The sequence below is a fragment of the Echiichthys vipera genome (genome assembly GCF_963691815.1).
Source record: "Echiichthys vipera genome assembly, chromosome: 15".
NCBI lineage: Eukaryota > Metazoa > Chordata > Actinopteri > Perciformes > Trachinidae > Echiichthys > Echiichthys vipera.
The window spans coordinates 817,579-840,830 of NC_139840.1; the positions used below are offsets into that span (position 1 = coordinate 817,579).

General features: G+C 35.1%; 1 protein-coding gene across 1 annotated transcript in view; it reads right to left on the reverse strand.

Moving 5' to 3' along the window:
- Positions 1–3,043: 3,043 nt before the first annotated feature.
- Positions 3,044–23,252, reverse strand: part of LOC310957823 (M1-specific T cell receptor alpha chain-like) — a gene marked incomplete at its 5' end in the record, with an annotated part of 33,009 nt that continues 12,800 nt past the window's right edge. Inside the window, 5 exons of the mRNA XM_083928557.1 lie at positions 3,044–3,386; positions 4,318–4,425; positions 5,224–5,265; positions 5,581–5,793; positions 19,731–19,818. Of these exons, the coding sequence (XP_083784683.1) occupies positions 3,385–3,386; positions 4,318–4,425; positions 5,224–5,265; positions 5,581–5,793; positions 19,731–19,818 (453 nt within the window). The 3' untranslated portion in view covers positions 3,044–3,384. The remainder of the gene's footprint in view (positions 3,387–4,317; positions 4,426–5,223; positions 5,266–5,580; positions 5,794–19,730; positions 19,819–23,252) is intronic.

Here is a 23,252-nt window from a genome sequence, read left to right on the forward strand (position 1 = left end):
ACATATAATATTCAAACACACTCAGAAATGTCAGAATAAATAAAAACGGCGTTCTACGACAGCAGCACATCAGCGTCCCCGAAAGATTCAAAAGGAGGAAACGGACGTCAGGTTTGTGTCCGTTTGTCCTTCTTCTTATTTACACTAATTTATTTATCAGCTGTAAATAAACACAATAGCATTCCCCGTCCTTTATATACATCTTTATTTATCTTTATTTATTCTTTATTTATCTTTGATTTTCTTTGTTTATATTTATTCATATTTATTTCTCTTTGTTTATCTTTATTTATCTTGATTCATCTTTATTTATCCTCTGTACAGTTTTCTACACTTCACTGATTTCATTTTTTTTTTTACTTGTTTTCTTATCTCACTTCATACATTATATATTTAAGAGTTTATTGTTTTATCTTCTATATTTAACCAAGAGTTTACCGTTTATCTTCTTTATGTAACTAAGACTTTATTGTTTATCTTAAACTGTATTTTTTTACCTCCTTGTGTCAGAACCTGATCTTTGCGGTTGGAGCTTCAGAATCTTTGAAGACTTTTGATTGATTGAACTTCTTTATTGTCATAAGCACAAGGGCAGGAAAACAAAAGTGCATCAGGACAAAAGAACACAAAAAAGCCCACGGGCTGATTTCCATTGTGGTCCCTTCGTAGTGTTTGCATTTGCAAGTGTGTGTGTGAGAGTGTGCGTGTGTGTCAAATGCAATGTATACGATAGTGTAGGAAGGAAATGAAACAACACAATTCAATCAAACACATACAAACGTACACATATACACACATACCACCATCTTATGACTGACACTCAACCACTGTCTGCAGATCGGTCGGTAACCCATTCCATAAAACTGCCGCTGAAAATAAAAAAGAGCAACTTTTAAATCTAAACACCACTAAATCAGCAGCACTTCTTGTGGAGCAGCTGTGTGTGTTCAGTATTCTAGAAATATAATTATATAGATATTTAGGTACCTCTTTTTTTATAATTCTATGGACCAGACACAGTTGTATATCATTTACCCTGTTCTCTACTTTCAGCCACTTCAGGCTCCTAAACTGAGCAGCAGTGAGATGAGTGAGAGGTTGAAGCTTGAGAATCAGCCTTACCAGTTTGTTTTGGGATGTTTGTAATTTAGTTTTTTTGGAAGTTTAGTAAAAACCATGAGGTGCAGGCAAAGTCAAAGTGACCTTGAACTAGGGCCCCAGTCAGTGTCTCTGTCAGGTTCAAGCAACCTAAAACACCAAAAACTTAACAAAAGAGAGAAAGACAAGAGTTATTTTACTTGCAAGGAGAACGGACAGAGATGTGTTCAGCTACAGTCTCCTACCGCTCTGAGGTAATCTCTGCCGGACCCATGATTTTATTGGCTTTTGGTGGTTACAATGTTTACAATGAATTACCATTCTTAAGGTGAGGGTCACATAGCTGCAACTCAAGACATATCCTGTCCTTAATCAGTTGAGCCCCTTTTGGTGACTCATTAACAGTCAGGCTTATCTGATTTCCTTGACCTGCATCCACTCAGCACGAATTGGCTACACACACACACCAAGTAAGGTTAGATTATATGTAAAGGCAATTTGAGTTAATATGAGATTACTTTATGCACATTTATTCCAACAGTCTCTAAGGCTCTTGTATCAATAAGACGGGAAATTCTTGCCAGAAATCTTGTTTTCTGATTTATCTTGGTAATAACTTTAAGTTACAGTGTTTGAGCTTAATCTCAGATTCACCCACTACTACTTTCAACCCAGGAGACTTTCTCAACTTTGAATTTGAACCAAATAGTATTGACTCGCTCTAATCCTGTTTGTGGTTTTCATGGACAGGATATGGAGGCGTAGTCGTGGTGGGGAGGGGCTGCAGGTGGGTGGGCTGAGGATCTGGTCTCTGACGTGGTCCTGATGGCGTCGTGGGTCAGGGACCTTCAGCACTCACTGGATCGGTTCACAGCCGAGTGTGAAACGGCCGGGATGAGGATCAGCACCTCTGAATCTGAGGCCGTGGCTCTCAGCAGGAAACCGCTGGATTGTTCCTCCGGGTCTGGAACGAGTCCTGACCCCAAGTGAAGGACTTCAAGCACCTCGGGATCTGGTTCACGAGTGAGGGGACGATGGAGCAGCGGGGGCGGAGCTGCAGTCGCTCTACCCTCAGTCCTGGTTCCTACCCTCACCTGTGGTCCTGAAAGCTGGGTCAGGACCCAAAGAACCAGGTCCAGGTCAGGACCCAAAGAACCAGGTCCAGGTCAGGACCCACAGAACCAGGTCCAGGTCAGGACCCAAAGAACCAGGTCCAGGTCAGGACCCAAAGAACCAGGTCCAGGGGAGAAGTTCAGCATCCGTGAGGAACTCGGAGTAGAGCCGCTGCTCCTTTGTGTTGAAAGGAGCCAGTTGAGGTGGTTCAGGATCATCTGGTAAGGATGAACCCTGGGCGCCTCCCTAGGGAGGTGTTCCAGGCACGTCCAGCTGGGAGGAGGCCTCGGGGAAGACCCAGGACCAGGGGGAGAGATTAGATCTCCACACTGGCCTGGGAACGCCTCAGGATCCCCCAGTTAGAGCTGGTTAATGTGGCCCGGGAAAGGGAAGTTTGGGGTCCCTGCCGGAGCTGCTGCCCCTGAGACCTGATCCAGGATCAGAAGCTGGAGCTGCTGCCCCTGAGACCTGATCCAGGATCAGAGGCTGGAGCTGCTGCCCCTGAGACCTGATCCAGGATCAGAGGCTGGAGCTGCTGCCCCTGAGACCTGATCCAGGATCAGAGGCTGAAGATGAGATGAGTATTGACTCGGTCTTACCTAAACGAAGGGACAGCTTGTTTTCAAGTAGCCAAAGACTCAGTACACGATCTCCACTACAGCTCTATCTTGATGATAAATCATCTTTATGTTTCTTCTCGGTGAAAAATAATGAAACTCCTTCAGTTTCAGACAGAACTCAACAACGACGGTTTAACACCGACGTCAAAAACACCGACATCAAAAACACACGAGTTAAAACAGGAATCATGGATAAAAAGCACAGTTGTTGGTGTTTGGTCTTTATTTTGAAAGCGTCACACAGGAAACACAATCACACAGAGTGATTTTCTCTCAGCAGAACAGAAAGAGTTCAGTTTATTAGTATTATTATTATTACAGTTTATTATTATTATTATTATCACATTATTATTATTATTATTATTATTATTATTATAATTATTACAGTTTATTCCCCTTTGCTCTGAGATCAACAGGTTTGCAGATGATGTGATATTTACACGGTTATGAAACAGAAACAGATGAAAGAAGAAATGAAGCTGAACGAAGTTTCATCCAAACATCAGAGAATCGTCGTCGTCGTCGTCTTTGTGGAGTTTGAGTTCGAGGAAGTTTCTATAAAAAAAACATGAAAAACAATAATTAATGAACCTGCACAGACTCAGATCCTCAAATATGAAGCAGAATATACGTGAGGAGAGTTCGTAAGTTTGTGTTTTTCTGCATTTATGTTAAATTTAGACATTTAACAAACTATTTATGTTTGAATTGGAACAAATCTGAAATTAATGCAGTTTTATTTTTAGTGCCAATTCATAACAAAAGTTTTCTCAAGACACTTTGAATGGTAAGGTAAAGCAGGTAAAGAGCACTGACTGAGACTGATTTATGATTAACAAAGACACGACAATTCCCCCGTGAGCAAGTTGCAATATCTATTTATTTATTTATTTATTTATTTATTTATTTATCTATTTATTTATTTATTTATCCATTTATTTATTTATTTATTTATTTATTTATTTATCTATTTATTTATTTATTTATTTATTTATTTATTTGTTTATTTATCTATTTATTTATTTATTTATTTATTTATTTATCTATTTATTTATTTATCTATTTATTTATCTGTTTATCTATTTATTTATTTATCTATTTATTTATTTATCTATTTATTTATCTGTTTATCTATTTATTTATTTATCTATTTATTTATTTGTCTATTTATTTATTTATTGATCTATTTATTTATTTGTGTATCTATTTATTTATTTATTCATTTGTTTATTTATTTATTTATCTATTTATTTATTTGTTTATTTATTTATTTATTTGTTTATTTATTTATCATAAAAACGCATAAAAACCTTTTAACTGGATACAGAGAATAATGTCTGCACTCTTTTGAACATTATTTTGTGTTTTTATTGTTATTTTATTGTGAAAACTCTCGGCCTGGTCGTCCTTCCCTTTAAAGTTTGTATGGACAGGAAGTGGAAACGTGGATGTTTCACACTAAAACAGGAAACGAAGGTTTGCTCACAGCGACTCGTCAGCAGCCGCAGCGTCATCAGGACGTTGAAGACGACGGTCTTGAGGAAGAGCAGCCGGAGCCCGAGGAGCGTCAGAGACACGAGGTTCACCGTCGGATCTGCAGACAACAGCGTCATCAGCGTAAAGAGCGAATCCACGGACACTTAACGGTCTCCTTTAGTGTCTAAACTTAACCGTCTCCTTTACAGACTCAACTTAACCGTCTCCTTTAGAGACTAAACTTAACCGTCTCCTTTAGAGACTAAACTTAACCGTCTCCTTTAGTGTCTAAACTTAACCGTCTCCTTTAGAGACTAAACTTAACCGTCTCCTTTAGTGACTAAACTTAACCGTCTCCTTTAGTGACTAAACTTAACCGTCTCCTTTAGTGTCTAAACTTAACCGTCTCCTTTAGTGTCTAAACTTAACCGTCTCCTTTAGTGACTAAACTTAACCGTCTCCTTTAGTGTCTAAACTTAACCGTCTCCTTTAGAGACTAAACTTAACCGTCTCCTTTAGTGACTAAACTTAACCGTCTCCTTTACTCGTCTAAACTTAACCGTCACCTTTAGAGACTAAACTTAACCGTCTCCTTTAGTGACTAAACTTAACCGTCTCCTTTAGAGACTAAACTTAACCGTCTCCTTTAGAGACTAAACTTAACCGTCTCCTTTAGAGACTAAACTTAACCGTCTCCTTTAGTGTCTAAACTTAACCGTCTCCTTTAGTGACTAAACTTAACCGTCTCCTTTAGTGACTAAACTTAACCGTCTCCTTTAATGACTAAACTTAACGGTCTCCTTTAGAGACTAAACTTAACGGTCTCCTTTAGTGGTTTTAGTTGCGTCACATTTGCGTTCTAACAAATTTAAACGACCCAAAAATGCAAATTTGTAAAAACAAGTTTGAAACAAACCTGGAGTCAAAGCGTCGTCACACGGACCAGAATCAGTTTCCACTGAAAAACACAACAAAGTGACTATTAGTTCTGACACTTAACGGTCTCGTTTTTATTTCAACAGTTTCAGAAACAGCTCCGAACCGTTACATTGTTCTTATTTTCAGGTTTTAAATTTGTAATTTCAGGGTTTTTTACGATATTTATGACGATATTTTCATTTAAATCAGATTTTATTTCTATTTTTAAATTAATAATCATGTAAATAATCAAATTAAACACCATTAAATTATTTTATTTATTTATTTTCCCGTTCCCGTTTGAAGTGCAGATGTTTTCTGTTATAATATAAATCATTAAACTGCTCAAACGTACCTTTTTCACACGTTTCTTCGTTGCCTGGTGATAAAAACGCCACCTGGCTGAACAGCGAGTCCTCAGATATCCGCACCGCCGGCGCCGCGTTCGTCCGTTTGAAGATTTCCGCGGCTTTCTTCTCGGGTGCGTCCGTTCGGCTGAAGCCCGCGGCCAAACACACGGACGTGTCACCGTCGGACAGTTTGTAGAACGACGGCTCGTAAACCGCAACTGAAAAACACAAAAGGACACAAACACGTGAGAATTAACATCGCTATCGAAAGGTCGCTGACGAAAGGTCGCTAACGAAAGGTCGCTGACGAAAGGTCGCTAACAAAAGGTCGCTAACGAAAGGTCGCTGACGAAAGGTCGCTAACGAAAGGTCGCTAACGAAAGGTCGCTATGTAAATGTAAAAACGCTTCTTCTGAGCAACAAACTCACTTTAATCAGAATCAGGTTTATTGCTAAGTTTGTTGGACATACAGAGAATTTGACTCCGGCTCATGCTTTTCTCACAGTTTCCAAACATTTAACAGGACAAACCTAAAAAATAACAATAACAAAAACATTTACAGAACAATAACAGAACAATAATTTAAGATAAAAAATAGAGGTAATATTAAAAATAGGTTATCAAGTAAATATGAGAAATTTAAAACAGAAAGATAAAATAAGTGTGTAAAGTAAAGTGTTATAAATATCTTTGTTATATTATTTATTAATTATATTAATGTCGTTCATATAATTATGATGCGTTATTAATGATGACTTTTTATTTTTATTTTAATTATTATGATTATTCTTTTACAATACTTCTGTTTTTATTGTATTTAAATTCACGTAAAGACGTTAAAATGTTGTGTTTGTTACAGAACGGCTTCATGTTCGTTTTCTGCTTCTGTTTAAAAAAGTTATAAATTAAATACAAATGCTGAAGTTTTAAAATGTGAGATGAAAATAAACATGATGATTATAATAATTATCATTCTGAATTAATGACCAGATTTTTTGAATATAACATAAATGTTATATTAAAATAAACTTAAATGAAAATACAAAGACTTTGATTCCAGATCCAAACACGAGTTTAAAAGTTGGCCTCATTCAAGAACCACTGCAGATCTTTCTTTATGCTGACGACAGCGCTTTATACGTTAAATCTGAATATTTTTCTTATTCTATATAAAACAATATTAATATCTGTTATTGTCACAAACACAACTAAAGAGAACAGTGACTTTTAAACAGTGTTTGATTAAACATTTGATTAATAAAGTCTTCACATTAACGGGAAATTATTTATGTTGATTTTGCATTTTTTATCAAATGAAAGCTGCATTAACGTAAACACGAGTCATAAATCTGATAATTATAATAATTTAAATATGTAAAACAGGAAAATTAGTGTTGATGCATAAAAACATAACGTAGAAAACAGGAACTCCATATTTTATAACTGGAGTAAATAATTCAACGAGACACGACAACTAAAGAGAGCAGTGGCTTTTAAACAGCGTTGGATTAAACTTTCTACTCACGCGGTTGAATTTTCAGCTGAATTCCTGAACCAAAAATCATTTTCACGTCGTTTCTGTTCACACTCTGCAGCAACGCTCAACGATAACCTGCTGACAGGACGCACACGAGCGACCACGGGGACTAAACACTTTTATATTATCATAAAATATAACCTGACACAGTGTTTTTGGGGACAATATTGAACTAAACTGGTATTTATTATGCAGTTGGCCTCATTCAAACACCACTGGAGCTCTTTCTTTATGCTGACGACAGCGCTTTATACGTTAAATCTGAATATTTTACTTATTCTGTATAAAACAAGATTAATATCTGTTATTCACACATACACTAAATACATTAAGTGCATGTTGTTATGCATCTTTTAAATACTTGTTTACATATTTTCACATGAATTCACTTTGCGAGCCTGGACTTTACGTTTGATCCCGTTTCCAAAAGTAAACTTGTGTCCGACGTTCACGCATCCGTCGACTCCAGAACAAACACTATCGTAGTTTTACAGCGTCGCAATAACACGATATAAATACAGAGTTTATAGATTTAACGTTTGGTCTCGAGGGCGGACAGGTGAGCCTTCAGGGGGTGTGATGTCCGACGGCCATGTTGGAGGTTAAATCTCTAAACGTCAGCTCGTGCACCAGTTAACTGAGAAGCGTTTCCATCAGAAGATGTTAGTAAAGTCACTTTTCCAGCTGCTGCCGTGCCGTCTTCATGTTAAACGCGTTAGTTTGCTAAATTAACTCGTAGGTTCAGTTGCATTTGATGTATTTGGTCAGAGCAGACGTGTAGATGTCATCTACAGGAATAAGAAAAGTCTCGCTGTGACGTGTGAATATTATAGAAATGCACTTTTAGTTTTGAAGGAAAACACGTTTCTTATAAAACATAACGCAGAATACGGGAACTCCAGACACGACAACTAAAGAGAGCAGTGGCTTTTAAACAGCGTTGGATTAAACTTTCTACTCACGCGGTTGAATTTTCAGCTGAATTCCTGAACCAAAAATCATTTTCACGTCGTTTCTGTTCACACTCTGCAGCAACGCTCAACGATAACCTGCTGACAGGACGCACACGAGCGACCACGGGGACCAAACACTTTTATATTATCATAAAATATAACCTGACACAATGTTTTTGGGGACAATATTGAACTAAACTGGTATTTATTATGCAGTTGGCGTCATTCAAACACCACTGCAGATCTTTCTTTATGCTGACGACAGCGCTTTATATGTTAAATCTGAATATTTTACTTATTCTGTATAAAACAAGATTAATATCTGTTATTCACACATACACTAAATACATTAAGTGCATGTTGTTATGCATCTTTTAAATACTTGTTTACATATTTTCACATGTTGTTTACATTAAAATCTCAACAATAACAAACATTATTTAGTGTTTTAATCGGAACAAAGAGCTGAAGTTTGTTTTCTTCTACTTAATTAAACTTAAATCATTTATTTCTTACTTGTTTCTACGCGTAGAGTTGATCCCGTGCTGAAGAGCAGCTTCACTCCAGCGTTCACACACAGAAAACACACTTTACAAAAACACCTGCGACCTTTCCGACATTTACGAGTTTAGAAACGCGAAGATTAGGTGAGAAATTAAGTGTGTTCTGTGTTTCTGAGATTATTACGGAGGAGTTTAAAAGCTGGTTTTGTTCTTCGTGTATAAATGAGTCGATATTTCATCGCTCTGGAACTAAACATGTTTAATTTACAGCGTAAATTTATTTTAAATGAATTATAAACTCACCGGGTCCAACCGAGAGTTCTGCACCAGAACCAAAGGTGAGTTTATCGTTTATCGAAAATCCATTCACACAATAAAAAACACAACGACAGAAACCCCCGGGCCTCTGATCCTGGATCAAGTCTCAGGGGCAGCAGCTCCAGCCTCTGGTCCTGGATCAGGTCTCAGGGGCAGCAGCTCCAGCCTCTGGTCCTGGATCAGGTCTCATCCAACAGTGTTGGAAACAGTCACCATGAGACGTGCAACAACATGAACGCTGAGAGCTTTGACAGGCAGCAACCTTGAACTCCAAGAGAACAGGTGCTCCCTTTGAAAGAAAGCTGCAGGAGCCGCTGAAAAGGGGCCGAAGAGCCGCAGGTTCAAGACCCCTGATCTAGACAAAGAACCAAGTCCAGCTGCTTTGGCCTGAAACTGCTTTTGGGATGATCTTTTAAAGTAGCAGCTTCTTTGAAATGGGATAGGTGAATGATATATTCATAATTCTAATTATTACCGTAACTTCCGGACTATAAGCCGCTACTTTTTTCCCTCGTTCTGGTCCCTGAGGCTTATTCAACGGTGCGGCTTTTCTACGGCTTACGGTAACCAGGGGCACGCACTACCGAGGATGCGCGAGACCGAGGCAGACATCTGGCGCCAGGTAACGAGAGCAAAACAAAGAGAAGGAGAGCGTCAGCGACAGTGTGCGCGAAGGAAGTGTTCATGCAAACACCCTCAACATGGAAAACAAACAGAGAAGTGCAAATGATGCTGCTTTTAAGTTAAAGGCAATCGATCTGGCTGTCAAAGAAGGAAATAGAGCTGCTGCACGTACCTGGCTGGTTATTTTGATAACGTAAACGGCCGTGGGACTGCACTTTTACTGCCGTGTTACAGGCGAGCACTTTGTATTACTTTGCACCGTTGTAGCATTTGTACTCTGCACGAATGCTGTTCGCCATGTCAGAGATGTGAAAGTTTGATTGAATGATTGAAAGAGTTATTGTTAATAAATGGGACGCTTTGCGTTCCCAAACAGTCATCTCTGTCCCGACAATCCCCTCCGTGGGAGCAGGAACCCCTATATACTACGGTAATTACACATCAAACATCAAAACGCCTGCGGCTCATAGTCAGGTGCGCTTTATAGTCCGGAAATTACGGTATATATAATTATATTATTTATATTGATATAAATTGTATATTTTTGGCTTAAATTGGACGTGAATCACTACACGACTAAAAAAATGGAACTTTGAATGTGAACACAAACAAATTTGCTAAAAATGAACAATTATCGGGTCAAAGGTTTAAAAATGGACCTTTTCTGTCGACACTTGAGGTTTTTATGAAGTTATGGTTTATAAACGTTCGGGTTTCTTAAAGTAAAGACGTCGGCGCTGTCGAGTCACAGCAACAACAGGTCAAACATTATTCCATAAATGAATAAAGTCACTCACTCAGATCAACCGTCAGCTTCGTTCCAGGACCAAAAATGATCCTGTTGCCAAAACTGTTCACACAATAAAAACTTCAGTGACTTAAACTTCCTGTTCCCTTCAGACTGTACTAACGATGTTGATCCTTTGGGTCAATTTGATCGTTTTAAATTAAACACGGCACCGCAAACACCTTCTTATACGTGTATTTGGAAATAAACAGGAAATAACCCAAATATCTCACTAATTTACCTAAAACTGTATTGAAGGACGTTCGTGTGTGTTTTAAAGTAAGTTTATTATTAATAAGCACAATTTAGTGTTATTTATAATATTTGGAATTAAAGCCATTTCCATTATCAAGGACGGTAGCGTGTATTTCTAAATACTTTTATTGTTAAATAGATAAAAATAATAATGATTATATCGTCCAAATGATCAAAGGAACACCGATGCAACTAGTTTGTGTTCACGACATAAAAAACACCCAATCATGTCCATTTCAGGTTTTGCCAGTTGTTAAATTTTTATCTGTTTGTTTTTATTTGATTTTCATTTGTTGATTAAAGTTAAAAATGAAACGTCAGATGTGTCGATAACTCTAGAATATCATCATTAAAGATATAATTATTAATGATTAATGATATTAGTTAGCGTTAATGCTAATAATGCTAATAGCATTAGATACTCACGGCTTTGAACTCTTAGTTTGGTCCCTTCTCCAAACACCAGCCTCCTGTTTCCTCCCGTGTTCGCACGGTTGAGCCCGTCTGAACGAAAACTACGGGCGCCATTTTGTTATTATCAAGAGAATAATTCACTTAAAATGGGAAAATTTGAAATGCAATGTTTCACTTAAAAGAGATTAAATCATGACACGGACTCACATAACTTTGAACTTTGTACAAAAATGACAGATGGTGAAATCGTTTTGGTCCGAACTCAGATATTTTTACTTTATGTTTTATTCATTTCTAATCATGATGTGATTTTACTCATGATGCGTCTTTTTGCATCAGGATAAAACTGGGAACTTTTACAGTTTTAGACACAACTGTTTTATATTAGTTTATAAAAAGACTGATCTTAAAAAATGCCTTTGAAAAACAATATTACAAAGCACGATGTTCTGTAAGAATTACTAATGCACATAAACAAGCGTAAATATTATTTAATGCTCTTTAAAATGATGGAAACTTTTACCTTTTCCTTCTGAATTTAACACAAAATCATATTTTTATTTAAGCTCTTTCCAGTGAAACGTATCAGATCTGTAAATTAGCAGTAAAGTGTCTCATTAAGTTGATATTTACAGCTTTATTTTAATAATAAAACCGCGGCATAAACAGTTTTCCTATCCTTTATTCTTCCCTCTTGTGTTTTTCAGCTGCTGGAAACTTAATTTCCTGCAGGAGTTCGACCCAAAGAATCAATCAGGAGAAAACTAAGCAGTCGTTCCTGCCTTTTCTAATTTATCTAATTAGCTTTATGATAATTGGACTTTTGAGTGACGATGTTAAAAACCTGTTTAAATCAAACTCACTCGGTTAATTTAGCGCCGGATCCAAAGACGAGTTTATCGAGTCCAGAGTTCGTCGCACTCTGAGAAACTCAACCTCAGAAACTCACAGAGCACCTGAACTCGTTCGTTCGTTCGTTCGTTCGTTCGTTCGTTCGTTCGTTCGTTCGTTCGTTCGTTCGTTCATGGGAACTCAAGAGAACTGGAGCTGGGATAAAGTTCTTTCAAAATAAGACTAAAATTTACTTTTGTGTTTAATGCTGTTGTTGTTTTTTGATTGTTCTCTTTGTATAATATTGTTTTCTAGGACGTTTTAAAAAGTGAACGCACGTCTCAAAGAGTTCTCTAACAACAGCAAACGTGCTTTAAAGAGACGTGTTAAAATGTTTTATGATGTTATAATCATAATGTTTTAATATTATTTTAAAACCACAGGTTTGAGGGTCTATGACGGCGCATTTGGGTCGAGAACGATTTATTTTATTATGGACCAGGGAGAAAAATAGCAGATTTATGAGATTAAAAGCAGTTTAACACTGTTTTCACTTCTTTAGTTTGTTCTTATTTTATTTAATCTGCTGTTAAACTTCACGCTGCGTGTTGTTGTTTATAAATCTACGTTTAACCACGACGTCTGTTGCTTCTTCAATCTTTAATATAAATTATTTTGAGTTTTGTTGGATTTCAAACGTCTGCAGCAGAGTGTTTGTCTTTATGTGATTTTATTTTGTTGATTAAAGTTAAAAATGAAACGTCAGATGTGTCGATAACTCTAGAATATAAATACTAAAGATATAATTAATGAATGATTAATGATATTAGTTAGCGTTGATGCTAATAATGCTAATAGCATTAGATACTCACGGCTTTGAACTCTTAGTTTGGTCCCTTCTCCAAACACCAGCCTCCTGCTTCCTCCCGTGTTCGCACACTTGAGCCCGTCTGAACGAAAACTACGGGCGCCATTTTGTTATTATCAAGAGAATAATTCACTTAAAATGAATCTTAAAGAATTAAAGGAGCAAAAATCTACAAATAAAGTCGCAGATGTACGAGATTAAAAGTCGTAAAAATAGATTTTTGTTTCACGCTCGCTGTTGAAACACTTCTGCGCGCTGCGTAAACTTCTGCAGCAAACTCCGAAAAATAAACTCATAATTCTGCGATTTTTCCTTGAAACATTATTATTAATTTTATTATTATATTATATATTATATTATATATATTTCCCCCCCTCCCCCGGGTTTGTATTCAGTTATTTTTCCATACTTGAACCCAATTTTCCATCGTAGGTAAAAGCTCTTTTTTATTTTTTCCCCACTAATATTAAACACATCCTTTATTTTAAACTGTCACAAATTAAACAAACATATGAAGCTGCTTTAATAAAAGTGTTCAAATTTAATAAGAATATAACGCCCAATAAAATAATGATAAGTATGTTTCTTGTTGAGCTGCTGAAGTTTATATTTCGCCGTGTTTTTGATTTTACATCATCATAAAAAATGTTTTTCTGTACGTTTGGATGTTTTCTGTTGTTAGTAACTTTTACATCCGTCATTACTTTTCTCAGATTTACGTCAAAAATATGATTTTTCTTTAAATTTCCCCTTAAAGAAATAAAATGATTCACTAAACACGTGCTGAGATCGGAGCAGTTGGAACCTTCTTTCCTCATCATATACTTTACAAACATGTGACTAAAAAGAGATAATATGAAATAATAATTAAACATTATATTATTATAATACTCACAGGACTCGACAGTCAGTCTGACTCCGATCCCAAAAACTGTTTTCCAGCCCGCGGCTCCAGAATCACTCACACCACGTTTCCTCTCAGAACGAAAACTAAACATCATCACATCATCTGCAAACTGCTTGAGTATTTTTCTGTTTTAGACTCAACTGTTTTATATTAGTTCATAAAAAGACTGATCTTAAAAAATGCCTTTGGAAAACAATATTACAAAGCACGATGAACATGATGTTCTCTAAAGATGATAAAGTTTTTAAGAATTAAATGAGAATTAAATGAGAATTAAATGAGAAGTTTTTAAAGAATTAAATGAGAATTAAATGAGAATTAAATGAGAACTTTTAAAGAATTAAATGAGAATTGAATGAAAATTTTCTAAAGAATTAAATGAGAATTAAATGAGAAGTTTTTAAAGAATTAAATGAGAATGAAATGAGAAGTTTTTAAGAATTAAATGAGAATTAAATGAGAAGTTTTTAAGAATTAAATGAGAATTAAATGAGAAGTTTTTAAGAATTAAATGAGAATTAAATGAGAAGTTTTTAAGAATTAAATGAGAATTAAATGAGAAGTTTTTAAGAATTAAATGAGAATTAAATGAGAAGTTTTTAAAGAATTAAATAAGAATTAAATGAGAATTAAATGAGAACTTTTAAAGAATTAAATGAGAACTTCCAGTTTAATTCCTTCTCCGAACAACGTTTTTAAGTTTCCTGATCCAACGACGACCACACGAGCTTATAACTGATATATATAATATATAAAATATAATATATACATATATATATAAATATAACTGATGCAGCTAACTGATACCAAACCAATAAAATGTTTTAAATCCAAACATCGGTAAAAAGGTTCAAACGTTTGTTGTTTTTACTTCATCAGTTCGATGAAAACTGAGTTTATTAAGTAAAAATTTACCAAATTATCATTTTTTTCAGGCAGCGACGACATTAAAACACAATAATTACGTTTGTTTCTCTGAACCTTCGTGTTTTTTACTCACTGCTGTTTACGGTTAATTTGGTTCCTTCTCCAAAAGTGATTTTCCAGTTTCCAGACGCAGTCGCACACTTCGTCCGACCTGAGCAACAACTACAGCCACTGTGTCTCCGTTCAGATCAAAGGTCGTTAAAGTTTTAATAACGACAGATTAACGTTAACGTTAAACGCAGAAACATGTTTCAGAAATTTATCGACTGAAATTGAGAAAAAGGTCTTTTTTTTCATGGTTTCTCAGGTTTCGTTTGTTTATGAGTTTCCACTTCAGGCGCTCACAGATTCACTTTACTGTAACTTATTCTTGGGTTTATATTTTCTTATTTCTTATATAAACACAAAAATGTGTTCTTTAACGTCTCAAATATTAGATTAGTGGTTATAGTTTTTAATAACGACAGATTAACGTTAAACGCAGAAACATGTTTGAGAAATTTATTCACTGAAATTGGAAAAAGGTCTTTTTTTACTAAACTGCTGCTTTGTTTGTTTATGAGCTTCCATTTTAGGTGCTAACAGATTAAATTATGTCATATTTTCTTATTTCTTATATAATAACTAACGTGTGAAGAATCAGAGACAGATGGAAGCACATCGTCTGCAAACAGTCGAATATCACAGACGCGTGACGTTAAATCTATCGTGTGTTTGGAGTTTAAGGGATTTTAAATCACATTTAAGTTTAAGGAGGTTAAAATGGAAAATCACAAACATTTGAGATTCAAGCGTTTGACCTTTTACTTTTTACTGTTAAGTGTTTTAAGTTTTTTATAATTTAGTTTGTTTAATTTACTGCCGAACTTTGAGAAACTGGACTATTTAAACACGTAAAAGTCTTTTTTTCCACTATGTTTACTAAACTACATTCACTTACATTCACTCATGAACAGCACGAGGAGCAATTAGGGGTTCAGTGTCTTGCCCAAGGACACGTCGACATGTGGACCGGTTATCGAACCGACGATCTCTCGAATGGCAGACGACCCACTCTTCCACTGAGCCACAGTTTTGTGCATTTATGAGCTTCCATTTTAGGTGAAGAATCAGAGACAGATGGAAGCACATCGTCTGCAAACAGTCGAATATCACAGACGCGTGACGTTAAATCTATATTCAGCCAGTAAATGTTTCTGTTTCCTCTTTTGAACAATGGGAAACATTTGAAATGAACTCCTTCATGTGTTAAAGTTTAACGTTTTTGACGTTTTTGACGCGTCGGATGAAGAAAAACATTTACATTAAGAATAAATTAAGTCTTTAATGTTCGAATGATCGAGTTCAGATCGTTTTGGACTCTGTGTGTTTTTTACTCACTGCTGTTTACGGTTAATTTGGTTCCTTCTCCAAAAGTGATTTTCCTGTTTCCAGACGCAGTCGCACACTTCGTCCGACCTGAGCAACAACTACATCCACTGTGTCTCCGTTCAGATCAAAGGTCGTTATAGTTTTAATAACGACAGATTAACGTTAACGTTAAACGCAGAAACATGTTTCAGAGATTTATCGACTGAAATTGAGAAAAAGGTCTTTTTTTCATGGTTTCTCAGGTTTCGTTAGTTTATGAGTTTCCACTTCAGGTGCTCACAGATTAACTTTACTGTAACTTATTCTTGGGTTTATATTTTCTTATTTCTTATATAAACACAAAAATGTATTCTTTAACGTCTCAAATATTAGATTAGTGGTTAAAGTTTTTAATAACGACAGATTAACGTTAAACGCAGAAACATGTTTGAGAAATTTATCGACTGAAATTGGGAAAAGGTCATTTTTTAATAAACTACAGTTTTGTTTGTGTATGAGCTTCCATTTTAGGTGCTAACAGATTAACTTATATTAAACTTTCTTATTTCTTATTTAGTAACTGACGTGTGAAGAATCAGAGACAGATGGAAGCACATCGTCTGCAAACAGTCGAATATCACAGACACGTGACGTTAAATCTAGTGTGTTTGGAGATTAAGGGATTTAAAATCACATTTAAGTTTAAGGAGGTTAAAATGGAAAATCACAAACATTTGAGATTCAAGCTTTTGACCTTTTACTTTTTACTGTTAAGTGTTTTAAGTTTTTTGTGATTTAGTTCGTTTGATTTACTGCCGAACTTTGAGAAACTGGACTATTTAAACACGTAAAAGTCTTTTTTTTCCACTGTGTTTACTAAACTACATTAAACTACATTCACTCATGAACAGCACGAGGAGCAATTAGGGGTTCAGTGTCTTGCCCAAGGACACGTCGACATGTGGACGGGGATCGAACCGCCGATCTCTCGAATGGAGGACGACCCACTCTTCCACTGAGCCACAGTCGCCCACAGTTTTGTTTTTTCTTATTTCTTATTTAATAACTGACGTGTGAAGAATCAGAGACAGATGGAAGCACATCGTCTGCAAACAGTCGAATATCACAGACGCGTGACGTTAAATCTTTATTCAGCGAGTAAACGTCTGTTTCCTCTTTTGAACAATGAGAAACATTTGAAATGAACTGTTTCATGTGTTAAAGTTTAACGTTTTTGACGCGTCGATGAAGAAGAACATTTACATAAAGAATAAATTAAGTCTTTAATGTTCGAATGATCGAGTTCAGATCGTTTTGGACTCTTTGTGTTTTTTACTCACTGCTGTTTACGGTTAATTTGGTTCCTTCTCCAAAAGTGATTTTCCAGTTTCCAGACGCAGTCGCACACTTCGTCCGACCTGAGCAACAACTACAGCCACTGTGTCTCCGTTCAGATCAAAGGTCGTTAAAGTTTTAATAACGACAGATTTACGTTTACGTTAAACTGTTGTTATAGTTTTAATAATGACAGATTTACGTTAAACGCAGAAACATGTTTCAGAAATTTATCGACTGAAATTGGAAAAATGTCTTTTTTTAATAAACTGCTGCTTTGTTTGTGTATGAGTTTCCATTTTAGGTGCTAACAGATTAACTTATGTCATATTTTCTTATTTCTTATTTAATAACTGACGTGTGAAGAATCAGAGACAGATGGAAGCACATCGTCTGCAAACAGTCGAATATTTAAGACGCGTGACGTTAAATCTGTATTCAGCCAGTAAATTACTCTGTTTATTAAAACAACTTTACACAAATATTAGATTTGAACAGCTCCTGAAATTAAACTGTTTGAGTTTCAGCGTATTTACTGAACGGTGGGAGGGAAACATCCAGTTTTAGTGAGTTTTTAATTTTGTTTTAAACGATGAAACTCCAGTTTAACTTTGTTTTAAACAGCATTAAAATATAAATCATTGTAGAAATAACTCTCAACAGCTTCGTGCTCTAAAATCTTTAAATTACGTCGTTTAATCTGACTTTTATTTAAATTTAGAGGCAGAAAATCATCAGTTAAAAACAGCCGATTGGGCAGAAAATAGAAAATGATCTTAACCAATTTGACCCCGTTTAACGTTTAAAATCTCTAAATAACGACGTCTTTTTGTGTTTTTTTGCTTTATATTTATGACTTTTCCTCATTTTATGGGGACGACTCATAAAAAACCTAAAATTGTCATGATTATATATATTTTTATTGTTCTTATCGTACATGTACTTGTGGCATCGGTGTTCCTTTGGGTCAGTTTGATCATCTGGATGATTTAATCATTATTATTATTGTTTATTTAACAATTCAAATATTATATGAGGTCAAATTCACGCTGCTGTCGTTGATAACGGACGTTACTTTCATTCCAGATGTTACAAATAACACAAAATAGCATTAAAATAACAGACTTACTTTAAAACACACACACAGAAATCCCTCCATGCAGTTTAACATCAGTGATATTTTTCATTCTGTTAAATAAAAACATAAAGTACCCGACTTAACGTGAGTCACACATTGATTTTGATCATTTTCCAGATGTTTAACGGTGAAATTGACCCCGAGAATAAACGGTGTTAGTGACATTTGAGGGCAACAGGAGGGTTAAACATTATAATCTTAATAATCTTAATAATCTTAATAATCTTATTACTCACTGTTCTCTACGGTTAGTTTGGTTCCTTCTCCAAAAATAACTTTGCTGTTTCCAGAAAGAGTCACACAGCGCACGAGATCTGAACAAGAACCACATTTCCTCATGGATTTTGGGTTTTATGGTTTAAATCATTAATGTTCATTAAAACTTTCATCTTTCTTTAAGCTTTTATGTTAATTTTGGTTTTTATTTGTAAAAGTTTGGAGTTTTTTTGGTTTTTAATCTTTTCTAATCCAGTAAAACACAGTTAAGACACTTTATATGAATAATAATTAAGATATATATTTATATTTAAACTCACTGGGTTCAACGTTTACTCTGGTTCCACGTCCAAAGACGATCTTTCCACCTCCAGAGTTCACACAACACGAAGCATCACAACACAAACTGAACCAAACTCATTCACAAAAACACGTCTTTAACATCAAACTTCTGCCTCTTTTGGATTAAAAGTGATTAAACATGAATCTGCATTAATAACAAAGCAAACAGCATCAGCACGTCTGCATGTGGAGCCCTGTTTTATGCACTAAGGTGATTAAATGTTGTGTGTTTGGGTTAATGTTCATTAACACGTCTGCAGCAGCTCGCAGTTAAGAGCACGATCACTAACGACTAAAAGACTTTTTTACATTTTACAGGACGCAGAAATCTCAGATATCGGTTTTGCACGTCAACAATTTGTCGTGTTTGGAGTAAAAAGGGTTAAAATCACCAACATTCACAACATTCAAGCGTTTTTGTAATTTAGTTCATTTAATTTACTGCCGAACTTTGAGAAACTGGACTATTTAAACATGTAAATGTCTTTTTTTCCACCTAAACAGAGAACAGTTCCAGTGTTTGATGCAGAATCACTGATTTAAATCCCACTTTTATTTTGTCTGCATGAAACTGAAGTTTAGAGAAACTGACGTGTGAAGAATCAGAGACAGATGGAAGCACATCGTCTGCAAACAGTCGAATATCACAGACACGTGACGTTAAATCTATCGTGTGTTTGGAGTTTAAGGGTTAAAATCACCAACATTTGAGATTCCAGCTCTTTCCCTGACAGTGATCTCACAACGGCACGTACTCTGAATCTGAACTTTGAATCCAAAAGGTGAAGAATTGAATCCTCAGGACTTTAAAGTGATTTTTGACGATGAAACAAATCAAACTGGACTCACTGTCGCCGACGTTCAGCGTGACCCCCGAGCCGAAGATCAGCCTGTAGGCTCCAGTATTCACACAACGCGACGCACGGTGACGTGAACTCTGCAGCGTCCGAGTTCACCGGACAAACTCTCTTATTCCAAAACACACGTGAACTTGTTGTTAATTAAGCTGCGAAATTACAATTCAGAGCTGCAATCGACTCAGAAATGAACTGTTTTTACTTTATTTTTACGTTTGAAGAAGTAAAGACTGAATGTTTGGTCGTCTGTGTGGAATAATGTCAACAGGATATGAGTTATAAATGTTACATGAGCAGGATTCTTAACGTTAAATGTAGTTTAGTACGTTTGATTTACTGCCGAACTTTGAGAAACTGGACTATTTAAACATGTAAAAGTCTTTTTTTTCCACCTAAACAAAGAACAGTTCCAGTGTTTGATGCAGAATCACTGATTTAAATCCCACTTTTATTTTGTTTGCATGAAACTGAAGTTTAGAGAAACTGACGTGTGGAGAATCAGAGACAGATGGAAGCACATCGTCTGCAAACAGTCGTATGTCACAGACGCGTGACGTTAAATCTTTATTCAGCCGGGAGAGAAAATGGGAAAGTGATCTCCAATAAATGTCTTTGTTTCCTCTTTTAAGCAATAAGAAGCATTTGAAATTAACTCTTTGATGTGTTAAAGTTTTGTGATCAGTTGGGCACCAACGTATTTTCAGTCAGTCCTAAATTTCTGAAAGATCGTTGAACTAAAGGGAAATTTATAATCTTAATAATCTTAATAATCTTAATACTCTTAATAATCTTAATAATCTTAATAATCTTAATAATCTTATTACTCACTGTTCTCTACGGTTAGTTTGGTTCCTTCTCCAAAAATAACTTTGTAGTTTCCAGAAAGAGTCACACAGCGCATGAGATCTGAACAAGAACCACATTTCCTCATGGATTTTGAGTTTTATGGTTTAAATCATTAATGTTCATTAAAACTTTCATCTTTCTTTAAGCTTTTATGTTAATTTGGGTTTTTATTTGTAAAAGTTTGGAGTTTTTTTGGTTTTTAATCTTTTCTAATCCAGTAAAACACGGTTAAGACGCTTTATATGAATAATAATTAATATATATATTTATATTTAAACTCACTGGGTTCAACGTTTAATCTGGTTCCACGTCCAAAGGTGATTTTATATCCAGAGTTCACACAACACGAAGCATCACGACACAAACTGAAGCAAACCTCAAAACAAAAGCAGGTTATTTTAATTAAAGACGTTAGTCAGAGTTAGTGACGACGTTCTGGACCTTTACTTTATAAAATAATGAATATTTATCATGATTAAGATGATTTATCGCTCAGTTTTACTTGTTTAGTCGTTTAGTTTTTATATTAATCACAAAAAGTTTAATGTAAAAGTTTGTTTTAAAGACGCTGAACTGAACTTTATTAAGAAAAATAAGATAAAATAATAATAAATAAGAATAATCTGAATTATAAACTTCTGTTTGTGCAGTCGATGATTATTAAACACGTGTGTCATCGTGCTCAGCTGATGCATTGATTGTGATTTAAATATATTTTTATAAAAGAACACATTTAAGTCTTTAAATAACGTTTAAACTGTAAAGTTTGGTCTTAATCTGGATCAGAACTCACGAGGGTGAACGTTTAATCTGGTTCCACGTCCAAAGATCGTCTTATATTGACTCGTAGTCGCACAACGTGAAACATCGTTACACAAACTGAACCAGAACCATTCAGAAAAACATGTTTTTAACTTTAATTCAACATTAATCTGCATTAAAAACAAAGATACTGACTGAACAACGACTGTTTTATGGTTTAAATCATTAATGTTCATTAAAACTTTCATCTTTCTTTAAGCTTTTATGTTAATTTGGGTTTTTATTTGTAAAAGTTTGGAGTTTTTTTGGTTTTTAATCTTTTCTAATCCAGTAAAACACGGTTAAGACGCTTTATATAAATAATAATTAATATATATATTTATATTTAAACTCACTGGGTTCAACGTTTAATCTGGTTCCACGTCCAAAGATCATCTTTTGGTTTCCAACGTTCACACAACACGAAGCATCAGCACACAAACTGAACCAGAACCATTAAAAAAAACCTGTTTTTAACTTTAATTCAACATTAATCTGCATTAAAAACAAAGATACTGACTGAACAACGACTGTTTTATGGTTTAAATCATTAATGTTCATTAAAACTTTCATCTTTCTTTAAGCTTTTATGTTAATTTTTATGTTTTTATTCAAAACAAATATTAATTATTAAAGAAAATTCAAATGTGAATCTTGTTTCTGTTCAGTAGAAAAACTGTAACAACTGTTTTATTTATTTATTTATTTATTTACTGATGAGTTGAATTATTTTAATCTTTGTTGTTTATGATGAAGCAGATTTTTAAGTTTTTACGCTGAATTAAGTTTTATTTTGTTCTGATTTTGAGTCAAAAGTTCAAACGAGATGAAACAGTTTGATCATTTTTATCAGTTTTTATCACGGTTTTGTTCAAATGTGCTGAAAAAGTTTAAAAAGTACTGAAATAAAACAAAAAAAAACATGTTTTTAACTTTAATTCAACATTAATCTGCATTAAAAACAAAGACACTGACTGAACAACGACTGTTTTATGGTTTAAATCATTAATGTTCATTAAAACTTTCATCTTTCTTTAAGCTTTTATGTTAATTTGGGTTTTTTATTTGTAAAAGTTTGGAGTTTTTTTGGTTTTTAATCTTTTCTAATCCAGTAAAACACGGTTAAGACGCTTTATATGAATAATAATTAAGATATATATTTATATTTAAACTCACTGGGTTCAACGTTTAATCTGGTTCCACGTCCAAAGACGATCTTTCGACCTCCAGAGTTCACACAACACGAAGCATCACAACACAAACTGAACCAAACTCACTCAGAAAAACAGGTTTTTCACGTTTGTGCCGTTTTATTTTCAGACTTTTCCGAATCTTTGGACGCAGTCGACCGTTGTTCTGTTACAGAAGCTTCTGAACTTAGAGACGGACTCAAAAAGACGTAAATGGTTAAAAATCACTTCTCAAAGTTTCCCAGCTGACGGTTTTTATCATCCGACTCCATTAAGACGCTAAATGGCGTCCCACAAGGATCCGTGTTGGGACCCATTTTATTTGCTGTCTTTATTAATAACGTGCGTCGTAACGTCACAAATACAGAATTCATCGTTATGCAGACGACACCGTTGTTTATCGCTCTGCCTCATCTTTAGAAAGTGCAGTTAAGGAACTTTAATCTGACTTTAACGTGGTTCAGAGAAACATTTCAGACTTTTATTATATATATATAGTTTATATTAAATATAATATATATAATTAATATCCGTACTCACGAGGGTGAACGTTTAATCTGGTTCCACGTCCAAAGATCGTCTTACTTAAACCTCCAGAGTTCACACAACACGAAGCATCACAACACAAACTGAACAAAACTCACTGAGTTAAACTGTGATTATTGAAAAACTCGTCA